General features: G+C 42.0%; 1 protein-coding gene across 1 annotated transcript; it reads right to left on the bottom strand.

Moving 5' to 3' along the window:
* Positions 1 to 1,029: 1,029 nt before the first annotated feature.
* eif3c (eukaryotic translation initiation factor 3, subunit C) lies at positions 1,030 to 19,466 on the bottom strand. Its single transcript, XM_080788605.1, has 26 exons — positions 19,331 to 19,466; positions 18,078 to 18,195; positions 17,932 to 17,997; positions 17,127 to 17,316; positions 16,368 to 16,493; positions 16,104 to 16,155; positions 14,162 to 14,283; positions 13,904 to 14,034; positions 13,206 to 13,350; positions 11,840 to 11,943; positions 11,492 to 11,633; positions 10,992 to 11,117; positions 10,816 to 10,909; positions 9,119 to 9,306; positions 8,175 to 8,399; positions 7,586 to 7,777; positions 6,946 to 7,117; positions 6,323 to 6,482; positions 5,407 to 5,472; positions 4,925 to 5,012; positions 4,138 to 4,303; positions 3,344 to 3,403; positions 2,794 to 2,838; positions 2,456 to 2,494; positions 1,841 to 1,888; positions 1,030 to 1,519 (listed from the first exon to the last, which is right to left on the bottom strand). Exons 2-26 carry the CDS (start codon positions 18,173 to 18,175, stop codon positions 1,386 to 1,388), a joined length of 2,979 nt encoding a protein of 992 aa, XP_080644731.1. The 5' UTR covers positions 18,176 to 18,195; positions 19,331 to 19,466; the 3' UTR covers positions 1,030 to 1,385.
* Between the last annotated feature and the right edge of the window lie 1,680 nt (positions 19,467 to 21,146).

Genomic DNA, 21,146 nt, shown 5'->3' with positions numbered 1-21,146 from the left:
GTATGTCATGCATGGAAGACATTCAGAGAATGTTCCAGATTAAGTTAGTTAATTAATTAGTACAAGTAGAAAATTCTATAATATATTGTTACTAAATAAAAACTAGAATGTCAAAAGGTCTTGTCTTAATATTTCTTTAACACCTTAAGTTATCCTATTTTTATACCAATGTCAATGACCTACATTTTAGACTTAAATGTTATACAATTATAAATTGAAGTGAAAAGAAGCGAAGGAATACAAAAACTCAATACGGTCGTATTGTCAACCATGGTACAAAACAAAACAAGTGTCCACCAGTATTCCACAATGGAAGATTGATCATATTAAAATCTATGAAGATAGGTTCCATTTTCATTTAGTCAAGATATAGAGAAGAAAACTGACACACGATTCCCTTCACTTCTTTTCATTAACAGTCAAACTCATAGACTATGTAGGTTTACAATCTGTTTTGTAAAGTGAGCTAACTGACTACCACACAAATTCAAGCAATGGGCAAATAAGTAAGATATCATTGGTTCTCTTTAACTTACACGTTCCATAACAAGGGGAGTGAAGACGCTCATGTGTTCATTCCTTCTGGATTGAAGAGGGCTCCCTGGCTTTTCTACACGGCAAATCAAGGGAATCATTTTCAGGTTTGCATTCTTTAATAATTACGAACATTATCAAAACAGAAATGGAGTATAGCGTCATCTTGTGTATTACTTTGTTACAGTACCTCTCAAGTGGGTGAGCTACTTGAAGTTCTTCAGCAACATATCCATCGGACCGCTCAAAGTCCCAATATTAAATCAAATCAGTAAAACTTGTAATGTCAGCTCACTTGACTTGAGGCTGTAGCTTGAATGAAATGTATTATTCGAAGTGAAAATAGTCAGATTAGGGGATCGGGTTAGATTATGACATGACGATGACGCATTACAAACTCACAAGCCATACGACATTTAACTATGTGGTATAATGATTGTAACATTACAAAACAAACTATTAAAATAAAATAAACAAAAAACTCCTCAGACATAATAGTAATTGAACAATGTTTTATTGAATAGGTTACCAGAAAAAAAAACAATCTGCTTGACCGAACTGTGTAAACCAGTACCACTGCAAATTAAATTAATCTACCGTAATAGCAATAATAACCTAGAAAGGTTATGTCCGGCTCAACAAATAGGAGTGGCCAGTAGTGAAATATCACACTATGCAGTTGAAGTAGAGGACCGGGATTTCAATGTGTTTCAGTATTTTGTTAAAATAGTTTAGCATCATTACCACTGAAAAGAGATAGTCATTGTCAAGCATGGTAACTCAAACACGTAGTTATGGAATGAGGGCTATAGACGAATCGTCAGGATCGAGCTCTGTACGGTTTCTCCAGCTCAATAGTTGCTTTGATTCTGGTTTCGGTAGCCATCTCGCTGGTAGCCTCCCTGGTAGCCTCCCTGGTAGCCACCCTGGTAGCCTCCTCGCTGGTAGCCTCCCCTGTTGTTTTGGTAGCCTCCCCTCTGACCTTCTGTGGGTGCAGGATAAGAGAGTTATTGGTGGAAGTAAAGATTAGTAAACACAAAAAACACACAAGTCACATACATGCAAAACTCCTACATGAGAGCTGGACCAAGACGTTAGTGTTTTCCGATGGTTAAAGTCTGATGCCCAAGGTGGTGAGAACAAGAAGTTTAAATATGCCACAACATGAAGCAGGATATATTATACACACAAACACAACGTATGCGGTTTTAACAAAACAGAACAATTGAAGACATCTATTAGAAAAGAAGAAGAAAAAAAGACAATGTTAAGTGGTGAATGAAGGAATTAATTAGTTCATAAGCACCTCGTTGGTAACCACCTCTCTGGTTCTGGTAACCACCTCTCCCACCCTCTGAAAACCACAAAGCGAGAACAGTTTAAACAACCAACCATCACACTTAATATTCAACATTCAAGACAGACAACGTAACACATTCAATAATCTCCTTAGTAAGCTATCGATTGTTCGATTCATTTCTATCAATAGCAATGTTACAGTAACAACTCGCAAAACAAAAACACAATATTGTCTCCTCTGTGGATAAAAGTCTAGACTGCTGGCTGGAGAGTGTATGATAACCAAGCCACGCCCTGGAAACCCCCAAGTCAAACACCAAATGCCTTGATAGGAGATTTCTCCACTCTGCCATAAGGACATGGAACAGCCTTCACCCTGTGGTTGTTGGAGACATTACATTTAGCAGTGTTCACGCCTTCAAGAAGAAGCTGAACAAACACCTCCTCAGTATGTGACTGTAATCCCACGAAGCTCAAGGACTGTCATTCATCCAACATTCAGTTTACACATACTGTATGCCTGACTGAGTAGCTGCAGATCATTGATAGGCTCTTTGAATGTATTTTTCCCATAGCCTGCATCTGCTCAAGCTTAATATTAAAAGAAAGAAAAAAAACCCACCTTGATAACCACCTTTGTTCTGGTAACCACCTCTCCCCTCTGAAAACCACAAAGCGAGAACAGTTTAAACAACCAACCATCACACTTAATATTCAACATTCATGACAGATGACGTAACACATTCAATAGTCTCCTTAGTCAGCTATCGATTGTTCGATTCATTGCTATCAATAGCAATGTTACAGTAACAACCCGCAAAACAAAAACACAATGTTGTCTCCGCTGTGGATAAAAGTCTAGACTGCTAGCTGGAGAGTGTATGATGTGATCAGACAAGAACATGCCAAAACATTTCTGAAGTGTTCTAGGAAGTGAAATGCCCAGGTGGCCACACATACCTCTCTGAAAGCCACCTTGTTTCTGCTGGTAGCCACCCTTATTATCTGAAAGACAAAGACAAACATCAGCACTGTATAAACCAGTGATGATCAACATTTCTAATTTCAAGCACCGATATTAATTAGTTTGCACAAATGGAACCAAAATGGACCAGTACAGGACCACTGGTGCACTAGTTACAGACACATAAGGGTCCAGTTGGTTCCAATTACAATCAATCATTTAGCTGGGGACCCCCAAGAGCGCCTGGTGGTTCCAGGACCCCACATTGAGAAGATAACCAGTGATTTAAACATGTCTTCTTCAAAGTAGATTAATATTTCTATGTAATCAGTTACATTTTACATATTTCAAATATCTTCGCAGTCTTGAATCCTGGCCAATGAAGAAGCTGGAAGCAACAGAGTAGAAATGTCTTATTTAGCAGTATTTGAGCAAGAATAGATGTGTTTGGGATGTGCAGCTCATACAACGGATACCTGAGACTGGGATTATACAAAGTACCAGAGCAGTTATAGAATGTGTGATAGGATTTTAGTTCATAAGCACCTCCTCGTTGGTAACCACCTTGGTAACCACCTTGCTTCTGTTGGTAACCGCCTCTCTGCTCTGAAAACCACACAGCAAGAACAGTTTAAACACACAAGCACCACACTTGACATTAACATTCATGCAGACAACATAACACATTTACTCATTTTCTCCTCACAATTTGCCACACATAACAGATTACATCTACAATGTTCTGCCACTCCTCCGCACATTTTACAATACAACAATGTAAAAGCAGCCACTCACTTAAGTCAGCTACCAATTCAAATGTATCAATGTTACAGTAACAACCAGCATCAAAAACACAATTGTATCTCAGCTGTAGATAGAACTTCTATACAGCCTGGCGTTTACAATGTGATCAGAAGTGTTGATATATTATATTATAGTATTGGTTGGTATATTACAAAAGATATACAGGTAGATGTTCGGGGTGCATACTTAGTTTAGACTAGTCATTGGTTAGACATGGGTTAAGGATAGGTTTAGGTGTGCTGCCCCGTGGGAGGTTAGGTTTAGGGTGAGGGTTTGAGATAGGTTGTAGTTGTAGGACTAATGACTAGTCTAACCAATGACTAGTCTAAACTAAGTACTGCACCCGATAAAATGTTCTAATTATAAATGATAAAATGTTCTATGTGAGACACTATAAAATCCTAAATCCAATAGTGGACCCTCAACTTAACTTCTCAAGGACCTTTGAGAACGACTGCAGTGATCTGTCCTGAGGTCAGTCGTTCAAAAATAGGTTTGCGGTGCTGCTCTCAGGGGGTCTTGGGTTCTGGACTTACCTCTGTTGAAATAGCCGCCGTACACTCCCTGCTTGAGGTCAAAGACGCGCTCGTTGTTCTCAACCAGGCCACCCAGCTTCTCAGCCAACTGCAACGCCATGTTCTGCAGAGAGGTGGGCTCTGTGCGGTGCATCACCACCGTCTGGGTGGGCTGGTCCAGGGACGCCTGTGGGCGAACATCACATACACATGCGGGTGTCAATGCTTTCATTTGAAGCAACCGTCTCTATAGAGCGCAGCAGTCCCTCCCCCTTTCAGAAAAACGAGTGGCCCAGGAAATGAAAACCCTATGCATTCTCCCATCGGCACTTCTAATATCATTTATTTAAAGACGGTTACGCCGCGGACAAAGCCAACTCGGATCGTGACAAATCATGACAATGAACACAATGTTTTGGGCCGATCAAATCATTAGAAAGAAGACAAGAAAGTCAGGAGACAACACTATTTGTTTTGTTTTTCGTCTTATAAATTATTTGATCGGCCCAAAAGATTGTGTTCATTGTCATGATTTGTCACGATCCGAGTTGGCTTTGTCTGCGGCGTAACCATCTTTAAATAAATTAAATAAGAAAGTGCCGATGGGAGAATGCATTGGGGTTTCATTTCCTGGGCCACTCGTTATTCTGAAAGGGGGAGGGACTGCGGCGCTCTATAACGGCACCAGAGAAGTTCATCATGTCACATGTAGATTCAGCTCTTCCATATTGTGTTTGTGTATACTGTATATATATGTCACATAATATTAAAACATTCAGTGCAGTGGTAGAGCAACCATGTGGTTTACCATGAGCTCTTCATTAATGATCATCTTGCTGATGATGCTGTGGACCATGGGCAACTCCAGTTCAAACATCTCTGACAGAGTCCCCATGCTGGAGAACAGAAATAATGACATTAGGTCACATCATTTACATAAACGTAGATAGAACATTCAAGCCATAACTCACTGTACACCTCAATACATTTTTGAGACATTACAATTTTATTTATGCATTACCAACCAGTAAAAATGTTGAAGATATGATTTTGTCTATATACTGAAGATACAAAGGTCAACGATCATCCAATGATGTGATATGTATAGATCTGGTGTACACTACAGTATATATGCCACCTGTCTGTATTTTTATGGGTGATGAAGACTTCAGTGGCCTGAAATGTTAATAAATATGGTACCATAACAGAAGGTGTGCAGGTTCTCTGCCCAAGAGTCCAAATCACTGACATGCCCTGTAAGCAGTAGAGCTCTCTGGGAACCGTGCTCACCTGATAGAGTCATATACACTGCTGTATGTGAACAGGTAGGTCCTCAGTGATTCCTCTTGGATCTTCCTACAGATGGAAACAAATTCAAAATCAAACGTACTTATTTTTTAGTATTTGCTAGCATGCTACTGAAAGTAACAATTATATGAGTGTGTGAACAGGGTCTTAATTTTATGTCCAATGCATGATGTCACAAAACACAACCTCCTCTAGCCATTGGGGCATTCATTAAAAAAAAATCGATTAATCGATTTCATTAACACAAGTCGAAATTAGGAGAGGTCGAAAGTAAAAAAATAATAATATATATATATGTTATTTACGCGCGGGGCGCATGAATCTCTCCGTCTCATGCGGGTTGTTTTTTGCATGGCTCAGAAAATAAGTATGGTAACAAACTAACATGAGAACGTTATCGAGTTGGAGGAGACAGTTCAGGTCGTGAACGTGGAAGGTAATAGCAGATTGTATTCTGATGATGTGCCAAACTGCTGCTTGCTGCTGTAATGTTAATATAGACCTATGTCTTCTATTGTGTTCTGAAGGTCGGGCTGCTGTAGGCCTACTGCCACTAGTGTTAATGTTATATTTCGTATTGTGTTCTCGGGCCGTTGTGCTGCACTGTGTGCCAATTATGCCCCCTTTCCTGTTGTGTTCTCTTTTCTGGTCTGTGTACCAGTGTGCGACACACACTTGCGTGTGTGCCTGCACTGTTTACTTATTACATTTTTATGTTTTGATAAGCAGCCAGTCTGTATATTGTGGCTTCATCACTGAACACTGCATTGTGGCTTCGTTCATAAACAGCACACATAGTAACTTATTATTGATAGCTTAAAAATAGGGGCATGAGAGAAATGGCAACGTGCATTGTGATTAAATGATCTGAAGTGTGATAAAGGAGGTGCACGCTCACCTGACGAGCATCTCGCGTACTCTCGATGTCTCTGGGAACAGGTCCCAAACCTTGCTGTTCATCTTTTCATTGATGATGAAAGAATGGCATGTGCGCCAGTCGCCCATCTTCATGGCCTTACTGGCTGCCACCACATGCTCCCTCATGCTCTCAGGTGGTCCTGGGGGGGAACACACAACGTTCAGTTCAACTGTGTACGGGCACTGCTTTAGGAAAGTTGGGCCAGAAAATAACTGAAAAATGGCTCTTGGGTACCGTTTTCCAGTAATGCTGCAAATCTTAGATTCCTCTCTTTTGACATGCATGTTCACATCATCTTGGACAAAATAGACAATTTTACATCGAGGTGCCCAGATTTCCAAAGTGCCCACCTAACCTGTATCCCATCAAATAATGTACCAACTAGGCATATGAAGACGCACGGTGGATTTTGAAAACGCCCCAGAAACTATTCTATATATAATATCTATAATATTCGGCAGAAATAGCTCCAACAACATGCTCGCAATGCGCCGTGATGAATCTGTAGATCTGTATTTTCAGCGAAGACATTTAGTGTAAAGGCGGAAAAAGAATATAGAGTTTAAGTGGATAAGAGGTTGCAGTGTGGTGCATTGGCATACCCAGCAGTGGTTGCCTCTCTCCCACCCTCAGCTGGTGGTGAAACTGTTTGCTGATCATCCTACGGCGGGCATCAAACTCATGAGCGGCCATGTAGGGGATTTCCAGCAGCATGGCTGAGACCAGGTAGACGCACTCCAGCAGCTCCAGGTTGATGTGCATGTGGAATGGCACCTAATGGGGACGGACACAGTGTCACATAATGGCTACTGGGTTATACACAGCGTGCATGCCGTGTTTAGAGTACTTTCAATATTTCAGCGTGCAATTTAGCAGGCAGCGTCTGCTAAATGCAATAACCGTAAAAGGTGTTTGCACAATGGTTTTCAGCCGACTATCTGAGGAAATTCCGGAGGACGTAAAAATATATATTGACCTCACTTTATGTCATCACGTTTGCACACTGCCACCGAATATTGTATAATGTTTTTTCGGACAAGGGTCGATTTTATCAGTTTTCCGCAGCCATCTAGTGGGGTGTTGGTGCCAGACTGACAGCTAGCGATAGGCCACTACTTTCGGATTCGCAACACACCCATTAATTATAATATAGGACACAGATAGGTGAGAGCGCTTCTGGGCACCATTGAGGAAAACCTGTCATGCAACACAAAGCCAGAAGCCTTGTGTCGAAGATCTTACCTGTCTCCTCTTTTCGATCTTCTCCTGCTCTGCGTTCCTCTCCTGCATGTTCCTCATCAACAAACCCTGGCCCAGAAGCTCCTTGGCGCGACCTGATGACTGGATGTCCAGCAAGGCATTGTGGGCGTCCTTGATCATGCCCTGACGGAAGGCGCAGATGCCCAGTTGCACCATGGTTCTGTTATACAGGATCTGAATATATATGTGTGCGAGAGAGAGAGAGAGAGAGAGAGAGAGAGAGAATTTAACAAACGCTGTTGAAAATACAACTTTATGTGTGCAGCTAGTGCTACACACGTCCCTGAATGTAACGGATACCCAAGTACAACAATGAAAAGAAAATACAATAAAAACATGATACACACACACACACACACACACACACACACACGTAGTGAAAGTAGCAGATCTACAAGCTCAAAAAGCATCGAAATGTGACTCGTGAGCTCAGATTAAAAAAAAAAACATTACACAACCATTGTACAACAAAGTATAATACAGGATTAAGTGGTTAAAAAAAACCTAGAAGTTTTGTATTCATTTCCCAGCCCTAGTACATAACACGTTCTGGTGTCTGCTGCCTGCCTACCTGTACAGGTGGGTCGGCGTGCTGGATGTTATCCTGCAGGTGGCTCATGAGCATCAGGTCACGGGCCTGGTACCAGCGTGAGTGCAGGGCGTGGTGGTAGATGTGGCAGAGAATGGCGCAGGTTCGGATGCGGTCCGTGCGGTCCTTGGAGTAGATGAACTTGCAGAGTTTGTCCATGATCAAGGCGCTATCTTCACCCTCGCTCTCCTCCTGGTCCTGCTCCGACTGAAATGTGTGTGTGCAGAGAAACCTGGCTCAACATATGACCTACCACAAGTCCCCAGAGTGACACAATCTGCAATTATACCAGTAATATAGTGATGAGCAATGATTTTAAATTCCCATCTGAAATAGAAAGTAAGGAAATACTTGGCCAAGTTGGCCGAATACCGAACCTGTATCGGCAGTCTTTATTCAAATTCTTTGATTTTGTTTTCACACATTTTTTATGTTGCCGTCATGGCTCTAACTCTCTTGTGCGCGTACTAACCTTGCCTCCCACCACTGTCTCCTCTTGGCCTCCCTAGTGTCCCTCCCTCATATTAATATTACATAGAAAGTGATGCACTTGACTTAATGCAGGTAAAATAATAGTTTGTCCAGTTGTCGGTTGTCCAGTTTTAAGGTAGAACCTGAGCTAAGGTAAAAGACGTCTCCATTATGTGCAAATAAAGACGTCTTATACCTTTGCTCAGTGTGCAGATTCTACTATTCTATTCTAATTGTTGTTTACAATGTAGGGTTATCAGGGTAAACATACTGATAACAGGCCAATACTGCGTCATCTAAACATCCTGTTTCGGCATAATTCGTTTTTTTCAATCTTTCAGCTGAAAACCAAAATAAAATCAAAATATTGGTGCATCCCTACAGTAAGTCATCGGAAAGGCCCTTGAGTTGCTTCGAGTTTCATCAAGATTTGCTCTTCTATTAAGAAGTGTTACCTTGGTCTCTCCCTGGAGGCCGAGGCTGCGGCGGTGAGCCTTGTAGTCGAACTTGTAGTAGGTGTGCATGATGCGACGCAGGTAGACGCGACACACCTCCTCCGTGCTTCCCTTATTCTCCAGGTAGTCCAGCAAGCGGTCAATGATGCCACAAACATGGCCCTCGTCCTTCAGGTTGTCCACGTACTCTGAGTTAGGATTAGATTAGATATGTTTTTATTTCACGATTTTGTAACCCATTTCTGGTTGGACGTAGTGCGTGGAAGGAGCACGTTATTCCAACCAGTTCCTTTCCCCTCCAGAACATGCAAATGCCACACAGAAATGCCCTTTTGCCAACCCTACATCAGGTATAAGCACTGATGACGTTGAGGAGAGAACACGCCATCAGCGCCCACAACGTCCCCAGCAGGCACTACAGACTGTGCCACCGTGCCCCCTGCACACCAATTTCTGCTCCCAGACTGATCCTTTTACTTAAATGTGGTAACATTTCGGGCCGAAGCCGTTCCTCAGACCTTCACACAAATGTGTAGACAATACATTTATATATGGTGTGAAACACATTGACCATCAGTCCCCAATCAAGGTCACAGTCATGTGCATTATGACGACTTTGGCTCAGAGTCCTTTGTTGTGTAATTACTTAATAATCTGGGATAAACAGGAATGTATTGTGTATTAGTCTGTTAATGATGTATTCAATATGATGTACACTGAGACATGAATGAATCACTAATAATGTCGAGGTCACATGACTGACATTGATTGGGGACTGATGGTGCGTGGTGCGTCAAACGATATATAAATGTATTGTCTTGTATTGATGTATTGTCTACTCATTTGTATGAAGGTCTGAAGAAGGGCTTTGGCCCGAAACTTTACCACATTTAAGTAAAAGATATGTATGGGAGCAGAAATAGTTGTGCAAACTTTTTTATTCTTGATATGTAACTTTGTTTGATCCGGTACCCAGCCTATTAGATGTGCATGTCTTTTGGCTGTTTTTCAGCGTCCTCTGCCACTAAGTAATGGAACTAATCAGCAGCCATGACGATTTCCTGGTTGAGATGACTGAAGGAGACCGTTTGTATGGACGTTGGTGGCAGCATAGACATATAAATGTAGACACCCCTTCCGGCTCTGGAGCGTATGTGCTAAAGGAGGGGGAAAATGTTTTGCGGAAGCATAAGCGTGCGTCAGAGTGCATGTTCGGTCTGATAAATCCCGGAGAATATGCGCTGTGATTGGCCAGTAGTGACTTGAGTGGCAGCGTGACGCAATGTGCCTTCCTCCCCCAGTGTAAATTATTCCGCCCTTCCTTCAACACACATCGGTCCAACGAACTGCAGCGGCCAATGACGCAGCTATTTTTTAAATATCTACGAGTAGCAGGGCCTCACCTTGAGAGTGGGGGTCAGTATTTAATATCTACGAGTGGCAGGGCCTCACCTTGAGAGTGGGGGTCAGTATTTAATATCTACGAGTGGCAGGCCCTCACCTTGAGAGTGGGGGTCAGTATTTAATATCTATGAGTGGCAGGGCCTCACCTTGAGAGTGGGGGTCAGTATTTAATATCTATGAGTGGCAGGGACTCACCTTGAGAGTGGGGGTCAGTATTTAATATCTATGAGTGGCAGGGACTCACCTTGAGAGTGGGGGTCAGTATTTAATATCTATGAGTGGCAGGGCCTCACCTTGAGAGTGGGGGTCAGTATTCTGCATGATCTTGGTGAACTCCTCATCCATCCTCTCCACCAGGGTCAGAATACAGCCACGCACCCTGAAAGGCTGACGGACACAGAGAACGATGTCACAACTCACACAGGCTATGGAGTGCTACGGTGAGGAATGAAACGGGAGGGTGAGCTACCTGTTCGCCGGCGGCCAGGTTCTCGCTGTCCTCTGCGATGTTCTCCCCAATGAAGATGTTGCTGTTTGCGAACAGGATGTCCAGCAGCTCGTCTATGCACTCCAGACACTTCTTCCACATGTCCGGCTAGAGTGACAAAGGGATATCTGAGCTACAAAACTGAGCAAAGGGCACTTCTCCTCATTGTTGTTGCTCAATTGCTGTTTAATGTTGTAGCAGAGCTTTAATCTACAAGACCATTTAGCGTAAGGTACTGAAAATGTACAGGGCTACATGCTTGTCCACACTCAACTTCACACACTGTCAGTTTATAAAGTGACAATCATTTGGGCCATATCGACAGTGAGAAATTACTCCACATACTGATTTATATAAAATTCTCTAAATAATATCTGCAACATGCAGTCATTAGGTGTATGGTGATTGAACAACATTTACATACTCAAGGATTTATATAAACACCCGTGTAAGAATGTTTACCAAATGTCAGCATGTCCTACCTTCATGAAGGCAGCTAGGTTGGGGTTGTAGTCATAAAGGGAGGCGACAATGTTGAACTTGATCTTGACAAGGATGCCCTCGCCCAGGGTGTGCTCATTGGAGATGCCTGCCAGGGCATGGAGCAGCTCTATCTGGGCAGCTCTGCCAGAGGAGGAGGGGATGGGATCAGAGATAATTTGGAACATATCACCTACTTACAGCAGTAGACTAAAGCTTCCATTTACATAGTATTTTTTATTTTGCCATACGCCGAGTGCTCTGTGTTGCTGTAGTCCTGCTCGTTAGCAGTCTGAACTTTAAAGATATATTTCATGAGTGCTCAGTGGAGCGGTAGTCCTGCCGTTTACCTGTCTGTGCCTTTCTTGCCTCTAGCTTGCAGGATCTCATTCAGCTTCTTCACCACCACAACTGTGTTGATCTCTGTGCCCTTAGCAAACATCTTGGGCTTCTCCTGTACAGTGAAAGATGATAATAAACTAACACCATTTATCGATGTGAATGTTATTGTACATTCCACCATACTTCTATGGCAAAGAGTCAGTCTGGATTTATGAAATGATGCAGATCTGAAAATGCATCCCGTTACGATTAAGGCCCTCTACACACTGCACAATATTTACTCCGATAATGCTGTCGGGGAGCTTTTCTGGTGCTCGCCGACACAACCCCTAATCGGACGCAAGGTCAGGCTTTGATAGTGAGGTTTTGCTCGCTGTGTGTGAAAAGGATCTAGGAGAAGATCCAGCGCAGATAAAAGCGCTCACCAATGCCTTCCCGAGCGTTTCTGAATATCTAGCAGGTTTGATATTTGACTATCTCGCTGACTGGACATCATACAGTATGAACGTGGTTGCGACCGCTCCCCGAAAAGGACTGTATTACAGCCAATGAGAGCACAGGACAGCCGTCTGTCTGTATCGATAGATGATGATATATAACCTTTATTCAGTGGGTAAATCCAGGTGTCATACATATTGGTAGCTATATTAGCCTAATATTGCTGTTAAATAGTCAGAATCTACACTGCAGCGCAAACATTTGGACCACGTGTGCTCTGTGTGTGTGCACGCACGTGCTGAGAACGGAGACAGAGACGCAGAGTTAATATTTAATGAAAATCAAGATTTAGCAATTAGCATCCTGTCTGCTCTACATTTCAGCTGTGTATTCTGTGTGTGCATGCGCAGGGAGAGAGAGGCATCCGGTGTCTGTATCGCGCATGTATCATGGGATTCTGCACGTACGTATTTTGGTACTCTTGCAGTGTGCGATCCCTAGATGTCGATCAATAGTTTACTGAAAGCCAGAGCTGGAACTTTCAGTAACAGGTAAGGATGCCCGATATATCGGTCATATCAGTGTTGGATCGGCCGTAATAATGCAATATTCGGTATCAAATCAAAATAATATATAATTTTAAACAATTATTGTTTTATAATGTTTATGTTTGATTGTGAACATCCATAGTGCAGTCTAAAAACTCCTTCTAAAACCTAACCTACGGTTTCTGAAAACCTTCAAAAATTCAAAACATAAATGATGTTGGTACAGTACATGTAAAGCAATAACTAATGAGCCAGAGGTAGCATCCGGATTCAAAGGTAAAACAACGTATGGCTAGCACCAGGTCTAAATGGGTTAACACAGACATGTGGTCGTTCTAAATGCTATAAATGCCTAAATTGGCACGGACACATGCGGACATGGCTTTACCTGAGGTACACCGCCCTTCACCTTCTCCCAGCCTCCTTCTCCCTCTCCCTCTGGGCCCTCCTCCTCCGCCTCCTCCTCTAGCCTCTCCTTTTTCTTGTTCTTCTTCCTCACTTCTTTCTTCTTCTCAGACTTATCATTACCAGTGCTGCACAATTATGTGAAACATTGTCAAAAATCATTACTTTACGTTTCACAGTTATGCAATTTGTGAAACCCAAATCCAATCCAATCAGGCTAACAGAGGTCTTTGCATACAACTTGATCGAAGCTTTGACACCAATAAGCACAATGAGCAGAAAAGGCATTAAGAAAATTATAGGAACATCCTTTTCCACCAAAAGATACAATCACCAGTAATTGTGATTCATAATCTTGATTAAAATTATAATCCTGAGTATTTTTGCTTAATGTTGTAGCCATAATTATGCAGGCCTACTTCTTGCACTCCTGTGTCATGGGGGATGGAGAGTAGAGGATATGAATGCCATCCAGGCTGCTTTTCTAACCACTTAATTAAGCCATTTTTCGTAAAAAGAAAGATTATAAATTTGAAAATATGCCCAAAATAGGGGGAATAGGGATGGTTAAAAAGAAAACACAAAAAAACACAAACTACTGAGCAATACAATAAAGACTCATTCAATGGGTTTTACTGTTTTACTAATTTGCCAAACAGAGACATAGAAGGAGGGACTCACTTCTTGAGGAACACCTGAGCTAAGGAAGCTGTCCCTCCCTCTCCATCATCGGAGCTCTCACTGCCACTGCCTGCGGAGTCCGAGCCCCACTCTCCATCTTCATCCTCATCGCTGCTAGAAGATGACTCGTCCTGTCAGAGGGGAAAACAATGACCAATGACCATCGAATGTTAGACAGCACAGTCTTGGTTGGGGCTAATGAAGGGAAAAGGATGCATGTGTTTTGACTGTTCAACATGAAGTGAGCCTTGAACATACCCCAGAGCCTTTGGCGGTCTTGAGGAACTGGCTGGCATCTGGGGTGGGTTCGGCTGGAGGCTTCTTCTTCAAGAACGATTTGGCGTCATCTTTCTCGTCATCGTCACTGTCTGAAGATGAACCTGAGGAAAATAATAAAACACAAAATAAAATGTACAACTTTTGAAACAGCCAGCTACACCATGATTACAGCCACTTCACAATTTATTTTAATACCATTAAAAAGAAAACACCAACTTTTTTTTTTTTTTTTTAACTTTTCTCTATGTCTTCTGTTTATCCGTATGAGTAACAATCACATCAGTACTGTGAGCAAAACACTCCCTACTCTCACCATTTTGTAGTGGTGTGCGAATACATAGTGATAATTGTTATGCCCTATGAAATGGACAATAACTGCGGTTAAAGAAATCCCATACCGCCCCAGCCCTAACTTCACCCTGGCGTACTAGAGCCGAATGCATTTTCATATTTTTGCAGATGAGTTCAATATAGCCCTCTACTTGGAACTCGCCATGAAGGGCGAACGGAGTAGTGAACGAGTGAGTGATTTGATTTAATTCCGACATACTGAACACTAGTGAATGATACAACTAGGTTTTCACTGTAATGGGTCCCGGGACCCACATGTGGTTCATTCAAATGTCTCCCAGAAAAATAATTTTTTTCTGGGTCCCGGGTCTCCAAAAAGAATGGGGACTGAGATAAACAATGCCTCGCTAAGGGAAAGGTTCAAAGAAAAAAAGGTAAAGGAGGGATGCTTGAATAACGTATAGCAAAACGATATTTATTGGATAAGTGGGGACTGGGGAGTCAATGGAGAGTATTGCGACTCTAGATTCATCCCATTATTTTTTTAAATCTAGAGTTGCAAATTGCAGCTATAGGTCCATGTGTGGTCCAGCCCTATATGCATATTCTAATACAAACTTCTTAATACTTCCTAAGGATAATATGAGCATCAAAGCAATATTTAGATACTTTTATATTTTTTATTTAAATAGCCAATCTACTAGCTCACAACGTGTTGTGGAGGAGACACGTTGTGAGCTTGCAGATCAGCTATTTATTTAACATACAACACGTCGTACGGCGAAGCATACGTAAAGCTTCCCTTTTGTTTTTAGCCGAGGCGACGTACACAGTCAACACAGAGTCAGACAGTCAGACACACATGGCTCCTCGGTGAAAAAGAAACAATGTACACTACCCGACTTTACGACTTTACACGCGGTTGTCATTTTGATAAGCTTCATGTTGTGCAGCAGTGCCAGTCTGCAATGCTTTGCACTCCTCCCACTCCACTATGTCGGAACTAAAACCTGTACCCGTAAAAAGTCGGTGGCCGGTGCCTAGGCTGTGAGAGACGGCATCGCACACGAGCAACTTGCTCCAGCACCCGGAAAACAAACACAAGCACAGCGGCGAATGGGAAGATTGCAAAGCATGCCCTTTTACAACTTTAACTTTTTAGTTCGCTCCACATCTGAAACGGAGAAGTTGAACCATTTGTGTCAGGTTTTCTCAGTAGTAAACTCCTATCCTCCTGTCAACCGTTCTCCTCCCAGCAAGCGAGCAGCATAGAATCCTCCCTCGTTTGAGTAAGGACGCGCTGTGATTAGCCACAATGGCCAGTGCACTTGTGCAAGACGTACTGTGATTGGCCAGTAGTAGCTACTTTGAGTGGCAGTCAGTGGGAAATGCTCTCAGCACAGAATTTACTAGTATTCTGGCCATAATAATCCTTCTGGGCGGCCCCAGCTGTTGGTACGCAGAAGCGCTTCCCGGCGCTTGATTGACAGCGCATACTGAATTTTTACGACGCATGTGCACTGGCGCACCGCTTGTGTGCAGGTCTGCTAATATTCTGATGCACCCCTAATATAAACAAAGACAACTAGAATCAACACCGTCTTTTTTAAGACAAAAAAGGCAAGCTAACCAGACTCCTCAGGCTCCTTTTCTTCCTCCTCATCTGCAGACTCTTGTGGGTTCTGAGAAAGGGGGAGAATAATTTTGTAAGGACATTATTGACACACCGAAACTAAACTACTAGTGATTATGACCCTGTGATGAAGGCCCCCAGTAGGGCCAGTACCTCACACAGTTTAATCTTCAGTGTTAATTGATTTGTATTTGTAGAGGGTAAACATTTAACTAAAATGGACCTGTAAGGGTCTATTTGGTTAAATTAGCTGTGCAGTACCTCCTTGTAAGAAGCAATCTCAGTCTCATAGTCCCTGTTGTACTTGCGAATCTTCTGGCGGAGCGTGCTGAGCGCCTTGGCGTTGTTCTTGTTCATCTTTTTCTTTCCTTCTTTGTCCTCCCAAATCTGGAAGAGAGGAATTATTCAATAACATATCAATTGATAGCGTTTGTGATGCAGTAGTTACACTTTATAACAACATTATGTACAGTATGTGCTTTTTAAGAACATACATCATTATTAGCTCATTTTAGGTTGCTTAAGTTGGCTAACCTAGACAAAACGCAGTTTCCACTTTCTCCCGTCTCCATGTAAACAGGCAAAACCGTGAATCCGCAAAACTTGTGACATCATGGCTCACATGGGCTCACAGCGCATATGTTAATAACATTGATGCAGAGCCGTAGGCAATATTTGGAGTTCCTAGAATGAGCAAGCCCTCACTCACCACGATCCTAAAAATACAAATTAAGTGACTGGCGACGGTAAATGTAAAACCATGATATAAACAAAACGTCTTGTGATAAGTAGAACGGATCGGTGGTTCTTGTACATGGGTGCATGCCTGGTCTTTCTGGCAGTCCGTCACCACCAACTAGCAACCTGGCATGCACATTACAGCATTTGTTTCAAATACAGCATCTTTGTGTAAAAGGTGAATAAAAAAATTAGAACGCAACGGGACCTTGCCGTTTTCTCTGGAGCCTGGTCTCATGTAAAAGTGGCCTGGAATGTAATGATGATGTAAGAGATTCTAACCTGGTTGAGATAGTCTTCCAAGTCGGCCAGAAGACGGATATAGAAGGGGGGCACCCCCTCTTTGTCCACTATAGTCTTGCTTTTGAGGAAGGCTCGACATAGCGACTCAAACTCCTCCAAACATTTGGACATGTCCCGGATCTTCATGGCGTTGCGGATGGTCTTGATTGTGTTGGTGAGCTCCTCAAACCTGAGTTGATTAAATAAGGTAGTTTGACTCAAACAGAGATGAAGCTAGAAAGGCACACAGAGAGATGCTACACCTGTACAGTCACACCTACAGTCATTCTAAACATGAACAATGAAAATATATAATGGAGCATAGGGGTAAACTTTGACGTTGCAAACTACAATACACGCGCTCCACTGGGGGAAAACGTTCGTTTAGATTTTGTGGAGCAGTAAGGTGGACCTCACTACTCCTGAATATAAAGAGCATCAGCAGCCATCTCCTTTTTAAGATAAGGGTCAAAGCATGGCTTTTAGAAAATGTTCCAGAACAGTATCATGTTTAACTATATTAGCAATGACATCACATGTATTTATGACATAGGCAGTGTAGCTCTTGATTGTGTTATTTATTGATTTAACGTTTGCCTGTATTTTGTTGCAATGTTGTTTGTCCCAGACCAAAGACCACAATGACAATAAGTAGGAAGACTTTATCCTCGACGCTTCTTAGATGGACATGATGTAACTTGTTTTTCTTGCTTGACGTCTAATCAAATCAAACTCATCCAATGACAAATGTTGGGATCTACTTGATTTACTAACTAGTCTGTAACCGTTTCTCCAGAATAGATACCTTTTATCTTTGGCGCTGCGTACGATCCTCTTTGTGTCCTCCTCATCGTCACTAAGCAGCAGCGACCTATGGAATACAATATGTTAATGCAAAACAAAGAATGTATTGTGAAGATGCTCTGTGGAAAACTGGCTGGTGCTTCTTACTGCTTGTAATTAGGTCCGGGTGCTTTTGGGGTGATCTCATCCGCGGACGAGGACTCCTCTGACTCGCTGTCAGACCCGGTGGCAAAAAAACGTGACATTGCCGATGAAAGTTGTCAATCTACGGAGACGGAACAACAACAACAACAACATTATGTGACGGTTTACTAAAGAGGAAGGCAGGTTTTGATTTAATCATACAAAATAATCTCAACGTATGCAATTATTTTTCGGTGGCAACTACTAACTGGTCACTTCTCTGGTGGTGACAGTCAGACGGTATGTAATGTAACTGTAATGCCGCTGTTTACTGAAGGCAATAATATCCCTGCTTTTGTCTGTGGAGAAGATCTGATTCTAAAATGTCAAGTTGTTCAACTAATTTAAGCTCAATGATAATGATAATGATCTTCACCTATTGAATTGCGGCTAACATATGTCTCAAATAACTTTAGATGAGACTAAATGCAAATGCTTGCCCATGATCAACTAATAAATTGTATTCTATTTCTAATTTCCAGGTGAATGACATTACAAATCGTATCACATGGGGTCTGTGAACTTGTCAAACAGGCATGTCAAACTGGGGGTTCATTAAATTAAAGGTCTAGTTGATAATCACTGTACCAGAGAACTGTGTGGTTGAAGCTGACATAGCTAGCCAAGCCTGCTGGCAACATGCTACATCAACAACATAAAGGATGAGCCAGTGACGTAACATAAACAATCGGAAGTGCGTGTCTGTCCTGCTACATGCACGTCAATGTGTAATTCAATTACCATTTGAATGCATTTTTTTTTATCAACAAGAAAGATACAACTGCGTGGTTTGGGGATTAAGGATTTAACATATCGCTTAGTTTCTGGTTTTCGATTATGACGCGTCTAACTAATCCTGGTGGTATGAGGCATCTTCTCAGCACCCCGCTAACGTTAGCCACTTTAGCCGTGATGATGACAGCTGGTTATCTAAGACAAAGACATTGACAGTGGTTTTAAATGGTCGCTCTGTCGGAGCACACCATCAACAGCAAAACAAACAAGACAACCTACACAACAACTGGCCACAGTTAACAGAACATCTTCTCCTTTATAACCTGCGACACTAATGTGGCGCGAGCGTTGCTCCTATGCTAACGAACACACACACGGCCTACTGAGTCGCGTGGCTGGCTAGCAGAAAATAAAGACGGCCTCGTCGTCCGGGAACCGCAAACATGCTTATATCAAAGTTCCAACAGTTCCCACGAACTCACCTAAGTCCTTGTTACAGTGGTCTCGTGGTGTGTCGGTACAATTTGGGCTGTTTTATAATCCAGTTTGGCGACTTGGTTGGCCACAAGTAGAAGCGTGCAGAATGCTACCGGTCGGACACTTCCGTCACGAAAGGAAGTAGGAGGGGAAACTCACAAAGCATGTGTGCACTGTGTGTGCAGCAGTGTCAGCAGCTTGTTGATCTCAGAGTACTCTGGTTGATCAGATCTGTATCATTTATCAATGAAAAAAGACAAAATCCCAAGACTGAAAATGTTTTTTTGCTAATCTGAACTGATCTCATTAAATGACCCCTATGAAATCCTCAGGACTGAAATCCGTACCCAGGAATGAGAACTTTAATCCCTGAATATACCAGGACACTTTGAAAACATAAGTATAAACCCACATCACTCAGGCCCCTTTTCCACCGGTTGGGTCCCAATGAGAACCGGTTCAGTTCTTTTTGGTTCTTAGTCCATGAGCCAGAGCTCCAAAATTGGAACGTTAATTATGAATTGAGTGGGCAAAACCATACCTATATTAGATTGTTATCACCATGAAACTTCCTCAATTGAGTACTTACACGAAGACAATGATTTATTGTATTACAAATTTTACATTAAATATGCAAAAGCTACTACTGTGGAAGGGTTATCATGTATTAATTTACTTACAGTATTGATCCTAAACAATTTAACATAGGTCTAGTTTTTCCCACCAATTTTGGAACTCTGGCTCATGGACTAAGAACCAAAAAGAACTGAACCGGTTCCCATTGGGAACCAGCCGGTGGAAAGGGGGTCACATTGAGGCGATTGGAATGACCCCGGCATGGGGCCTTTCGGTGTAGTTTGCCTGTTCTCCCTCCCAGTGTTTGTATAGGTTTCCTTGTATTGAGGAACGTGGATTCTCACACACAGATACATTCTATACTCCTGCAGTTGCCCTACTGGCAATACTGTACTTGTACTGTACATTGACAATAAATTGAATCTCATCATCTCATACTTTGTATTGGATTTATTACATTGGTGTCATATGTTGCAATCATTTTCAATTCAGCCTTGTTGATAAAAAGTATGCATCTGAAGAACATGTATAGGAAACAAACATGGCTGGTCAATATTGACTTTATTAATTCAAAAATAAATAAAACATAATCTTGTATCAGACAAAATGCAACGCTTGTGGATTGTACGTCTATAGATGTTATTCTTAATTTTGTCCTTATCAGCTAGCCTTTTCCTCCTTCAACTGTTGCAGTTCTGAAAGAAAGAAAAAGCAATTCATCATGAATAATATATGAGAGATTGTATCACATGGGATCTGTGACCTAACTCATATCAAACTGGGGGTCTGTTAAATTAAAAAAGGTTGAGAATCAATGTACAAGAGAACTGTGTGGTTCAAGCTGACATAGCTAAGATCAGTCTTAGCAAATATATTTTGTAATTGTTGATTTTTCCATTTTATTAAAGCCTGAAAAAGCCTTTTCTGATGAAGGCGGCAGATTCCATCAGTGTGTTCTGGGGAATCTTTCAAAAGGGTCAACAAGTTGGAACATTTAATAACACTATATTCAAGCTGTTTATGTTGGGATATGGGCCAAACTGTTGGCCCATATCCCAACAGAAAGGACAAAGTTATATTTTGAATACAGACTGAGATCATATCAGCCATATCAATTCATTATATGGGATATTGATATCAGCCATCGCCCATCCCTAATTTAATTAACCCTTTATGACCGCGGCCTCTGACCCTTTACATTTTAGGGCTCCTAAACTTTACAACCCCTTGCCTATGATTATTATG

This window comes from Protomyctophum bolini, assembly GCF_963924005.1.
Source record: "Protomyctophum bolini genome assembly, chromosome: 18".
Classification (NCBI taxonomy): Eukaryota; Metazoa; Chordata; class Actinopteri; order Myctophiformes; family Myctophidae; genus Protomyctophum; species Protomyctophum bolini.
This window is presented reverse-complemented; position numbering and strand designations above follow the sequence as displayed.